The sequence below is a fragment of the Orycteropus afer genome, unplaced genomic scaffold (assembly GCF_000298275.1).
Source record: "Orycteropus afer afer isolate SDZICR_OR568_19922 unplaced genomic scaffold, OryAfe1.0 scaffold00133, whole genome shotgun sequence".
Classification (NCBI taxonomy): Eukaryota; Metazoa; Chordata; class Mammalia; order Tubulidentata; family Orycteropodidae; genus Orycteropus; species Orycteropus afer.
Genome location: NW_006921720.1, coordinates 5,376,161 through 5,382,045, shown reverse-complemented (window position 1 = coordinate 5,382,045; position 5,885 = coordinate 5,376,161). Strand labels below are relative to the sequence as shown.

Sequence of the window (5,885 nt, the reverse complement as noted above, 5' to 3'; positions counted from 1 at the left end):
CCTACTTCCGTAGTGATACTGCCTTGGAAACCCAAGGAGGGGTCGCTATGAGTCGGGGCCGACTCGACGGCACATAACAACAACAACAACAGGTTCATAAGGGTATTAAACAAATGAAAATAATCACTAAGGGATATGTTATTTAGAGAAACCCTTCATTGACTTCTTAAGAAATCTTCTATTAGTACACAAAGACAAAAATCAAAAGCCATTACATTTATAACCTGATGTGAAAATTCTAGTCTTTGTAATTCAAGTTATCGTACTTTAGTGTAGTCAGCAAAAGTTACTTATATTTGAGTAATTAAACCAGCAAAGACTCAATTTACTGCCCAAGTCACTCTTGACTGAATCTGCATTTATTTTCTTGTGAATCATATTGGTCCCTGATATGAGACAGTATACCTCTAAACATCTTCAAAATTGTATAGTAAATGGAAACTTATCTCTGAGTTGGTTTTTTTCTTAGACAAAATCTGCAAAGCAAGTCTCTATCAAAGAAAAACCTACATTTACTTTGAACTGATGAAATGGTAATTAATCACAGCAAAACTGTCTTTAAGGGTCAAAGCATATTTTCCTGAATAGACGTCTCAAGAATTATAATATTAAGGTACAAAAGTTAAAAATATAGCCTGCAATGATCTCTCTCTATTTGCTATGAGTTATTAATGCACAATTTAAAGCTCAGCCAACTCTGCTTTCTCTATGGTTGTCTGGCCAAAAAAAAAAAAAAAAAAAAAAACGCAGACACTCTAATCAAAGGACTTCTGTTAACCTCTGAAGTCACAGACATTATGTAAAAACAGTATGTTAATAATTTTAACTATAAGGAAAAGTAAACAGTTTATCAAAAATAGATTTAAAAGTGTGTTGCTGCCAAATACATGGTACATTTGAATATACTCAATGATTTTATTGTGTTAAGGTTACAAAACCAACATAATGAAATTTCCAGATACCAAGATACATCTGAATAAGTATAAGATATGTTATATGTAAATCAAAATATGTTCTTACAGAATCTGTGTAAGAAATAGTGAGTATGATAATGCTCTTTAAAAATCATTGCTCCCAAATAAGTGTTTTGGGGCCAATCTGAAAAATTAAGGAGTCCCAGGAGTGCAAGGTAGAAGCTCTTGGCTGCTAATTAGGAGGTTCGTGATTCCAACCCACCAGCTGTTCCATGTGAGAAATGTGGCAGTCTACTTCCCTAAAAGATTTTACAGCTCTGGAAACCCAGTGGAGCAGTTCTACTCTGTCCTATAGGGCTGCTATGAGTTGCAATTGACCCAATGGCAGTGGGTGGGTTTATGAAAAACTTTACCAACTACTGTAGATGAAAATATAAACTGAAGAATTAAATGCTGATACTGCATTCTTTTTTCACAAAGAGTAAACGTTTAAGATTTTGAAGAAGTTTTGTAACAATTTTATGAAGTCATCCACAAAATATTTGTAACTTTTCAGTACTCTGTACCTCTTTATTTTTACATAAATAAAATAATTCCATTCTTACTCTCCCCAAATTGCTATTTTTCCTTGGTGCTAACGTATTATTGTAATAAGAAGTACCCATTTGGGAAGAAAAGTTTATCTACACATTAAAATAGGAGCTCTGGTGGCACAGTGCCTAAGGCATTTAACTGCTAACCAGAAGGATGGTGGTTAAAACCCACCAGCCACTTTCAGAAGGAAGACTGAGCAATCTACTTCCGTAGAGGTACTGTCTTGGAAACCCAAGGAGGGGTCACTATGAGTCAAATTGTCTCGACAGCAGTGATCTTAGCTATTTAATTTACTTATATAAAACTTACCCCAAATTGAAAACTATAAACTCATGCACAGAGAATTAATTGCCTAAATATTAAAAAAGAAACTTTACCTGCTCTTAGGTGTCCAACTACATCTGCTAGGCTACCCTTCTTTACTTTGGTGATGAAGGCACCAAGGCGTCCTAAGTCAGTCATTTTTCCTCCAACAACCTGGATAATTACAAATTTATAAGTTCCCAAGGCTCAAATTGACTAGAAGTTTATTAGTTTAAGAAATTAATCTTACAGTGTTTTATGATGTATTTAGAACTCATTGTACAGACATTAATGGAGTAAAAAATATTTTTGATCAACTGGCAGTATAGTTTTGAGAACAAAGCAACATATCATTAAATTTGAGATTACCATGTGTTCTGAGGAAGTTTTTATCCATTAAATTCTTATATTAGTCTAACAATGGAAGGGTGTCATGAATAATGTATAGTACACTTAGAAGACAGGTGTCAGGTCTTTACAATTACTTTAAAACAGCAAGTGGTTTACACTGTTTGTATTAGGGGTTCATTGTTCTTTATCCTCTAAATTCATGTCTACCATTTGAAGTGTTATTTCTATATGCAGATTATGCCCCACTGACACATCAGATCTTTATCTTTTGTATACTAAGATGTAAGTCTAAGGCCATGGAGACTAGCCAAGAACAAGACACTCTGGGGAAGCAATTTCAGATTAGGAATGGCCTCCTAGTCTGAAACATGTATTTGTCCCTAACTGACTCTCAAAGTCTGAGTTATATTACTGAATAGTCACCTGGATTTCCCACCACATCTAAAATTAAAAACATCTTAAATGTTTCTAAGCTTCATTTATCCCAATGCAGAAGCTCAAATATATATAATTAAAAGTAAAAAGAACATTATTAAAGATTGAAGTTGATTCACAAATCTTAGGGACATGTCTATTAGTGGAGGTGATCAGAATTATTCTATAGCAAGAGGAATTTCATGGCAATAATCAGTAAGATGACACTATTAAATGCATTAACTGATTTTTTTTTTTTTTCAGTTGAATTGATGGTCAACAGTTTTAAAGAGGCCTGGTAGCACAGTGCCTAAGGCACCTGACTGCTAACCAGAAGGTTAGTGGTTCAAATCCACCAGCCACTCCTCAGAATGAAGGTTGGGCAATCTTTTTCCATAGTGATACCACCTCAGAAACCCAAGGAGGGGTCGCTATGAGTTGGGTCCTACTTGACAGCACATAACAACAACAACAACAACCATCACAAAACAAATCTTTTGGTAAATAATTATTTTCAAGAAACATCTTTGAATATTTCTTTAAGTTTCTGAAAGCAAATCAACATGTGATTTAACATATGTATGCACATAATATCAAACAATAGATATGAATATATAAGGAACCGTGGTGGTGCAGTGGCTAAGCACTCGGCTGCTAACTGAAAGGCTGGCGGTTCAAACTGAACTAGCCATTCTGCAGGAGTGAGATATGGCATTCTACTTCCTTAAAAATTAGTCTTGGAAACCCTCTGGGGCAGTTCTCTGTCCTACAGGGTTACTATGAGTTAGAATCAAGTCTAAAGCAATGAGATTATAAATATGTATACATATATAAGGTTCTACAATAAAACACAGTCTCTTAAAATTTATTAGTTTCTCTTTATATATGTTAAAAGCAAATTAGTATTTTAATTAATATTTTAAGGATACATGTTAATCTTTTGGGATCACCATAAATGCTACTGAAATTTGAAGACAACAGCTTTAATGTTGTTTTATGTTTCTTACCAGCATATAATAAAATGGTAAGATCCATAATATTTAACTTTACGCCTTTTATTAAAATTTTGTTAGTAGTAAACATCGTTCTTGAGCTTCATATTCAGAGAAAAAACATTATAGTTTTCTTATTTTTTATTGAATTTTCCTAACAAATTTGTATGCTATATGAATAAAATGACTTATAGAAATTAACTCATACTAAATCTGCCATAAAACACCGATGCATTTACAAAGATATAGTCATTATAGAGATTTAATTTAGGAGACGAGAGAAAGAAATTTAAAAATCATTTTCAGAAATTTTGTTAAATGCAGTCTATACTGTAATTCACCCTTCAAAAAACATTTTAAACCAGAATACTTACTTTCAGACCCAATAATGCACCTGATTCTTTGGGCATGGTTGTTCTCTTGTTAAGAATAACACGCCCAATTAATCGGTCTCCCTCTTTAGATGGTTGCCACGTTACAGGATGCTATTAAAAACGAGGAAAATTTTTTAAAAAGCACATAATTTGCTTTCTTTTCTATAGATACACAATTGTATCATGGTCTAATTTTCTCAGATAAAAGTGACTCTAGAAGGAATTCTTCATTCGGGTGGGCTTTATCCTTGACTTATAAAATTCATTTAAAGCTATATTTTACTTGCATGGGCCAGTGATTATTGTAAATACTACTTAAAGTAGTTACCAATGAAGTACATCACTAAAAAATGATTCTGAAATAAAATTAATTGAAATATAAATATATCTGTTTCTATAAAGGAATCTGATTCAATCTTTTGAGTTGTTCTTAATCATTAATCAAATAGTATCTCATTTATGTACATTCTATTTAATAATTACATTTAATTTAATTTACATTTGTTACTATTAACTGCATTTTCTTTCCAACAGTATTGGAAATTAAATCAATATTTTCTCTAATAAAAATGTATAATGGAGTAAAGTAAGATGTCATATCAGACTAAGGAAAAAGAATAGCATACATTATCTCTGAACTCCAAACAACACTCACTCCCAAAAAGCTTACCGAACTAATAGGTGATGTTTCCCGGCTGTGCCACGTGGCAGGATCCAACCAATAATAATCCAAGTCACCTGTATAATGGAAAGGAAAATGAAAAATGTTTAAAGTGCATCACTTTAAGTATGACTTATGTAATCTATAAAGGGTGATGAATATCATAATCTTCAGGGTATACATGCCAGAATGCTGTATAACTGCATTGCAGACTGTGACCTGAATCCCTGGAATGAATGTATGTTACAAATATGCTGTATACAATGGGAGGGCTACTATTCTCTAGCATAAATCAGCCTAGAAACATTTACATATAAAAAGTAGGGGAAAGAACAAGCCTAATCTCCCCCTCCACTCCAAGAGCTATTATTCCAAGACACAGCCTGCCACCTAGTGAAGCTGGATAAAATTTTATTCATTGAGTAAGTAGTAAAATTTAATGTCTCCCTTTCTACTCTTCTAAACTATATCATACGTTTCAAAATTATTTTCTGGTCTCTATCTTCTTCCCTCTCATCTGAAAAACATGATAAACATTTTTTAGGACATGATGATGTGTAAATTTATTAATAAATTTAGCACAAGAGTGTATACCGATAATAGAGTAACTGATTTTACTAAAATCATGAAAACAATGAATAATTCTAACTTGTAAACATGAATTTATAAATATTCATTTTAAAATATTTGACTTAAAAGATATAATACCAAAGGAAGCATGCAAGGACAAAATAGAATTTTAATGGAAAGCAGCAGCGCTTTTTAGTATTTGACTAGGAAGGAAGGCCAGGGAAAAATGAGCATGTGAGAACGTACTAGCTGGGGTAGGGGAATAAACGACCTTTCACATTTTACAATAAGATTAAATTAGTGAAAATTTTTCCCTCCATGGATCTTGAAAGACCAAGAAAAAAAAGCAAGAATGTGAGTAAAGCATGCCAACTGAAAGATATCTACCTACTGTTGGGAAAGTATTTTTGGCTGCTACCTGTAAAGATTGTAAGTAAATAATTTTATACAGGTACCAGACATGGCACAGACAAGAGCTGTAAAATAAATGTAATAGCAAATAAATATTTAAAATCTGCATATAACAAATATCTATACACTTCAATTTCTTAGTATCTGCTTCCTCTTTAATTTTACATAATTATCAGAAAGACCGAAGAGAATTTTAAATGTACAGTAAAAACTAAATTGATATTCAAATATTTCCCACAGATAACAGTAGTATACATTATGAGGGGAAAATATTAGAAACAAAATTAGCAAAAACTATGAT

The 5,885-nt window shown here is 32.5% G+C and overlaps 1 protein-coding gene across 1 annotated transcript in view; it reads right to left on the bottom strand.

Annotated features, from left to right (window-relative positions):
* The window catches only part of RIMS1 (regulating synaptic membrane exocytosis 1), a 685,283-nt gene that overhangs the window by 216,773 nt on the left and 462,625 nt on the right, over positions 1-5,885 (bottom strand). Inside the window, exons 7-9 of the mRNA XM_007945190.1 lie at positions 4,613-4,680; positions 3,943-4,053; positions 1,886-1,985 (exon numbers count right to left, since the gene is read on the bottom strand). Coding sequence (XP_007943381.1) covers positions 1,886-1,985; positions 3,943-4,053; positions 4,613-4,680 — 279 coding nt within the window. The remainder of the gene's footprint in view (positions 1-1,885; positions 1,986-3,942; positions 4,054-4,612; positions 4,681-5,885) is intronic.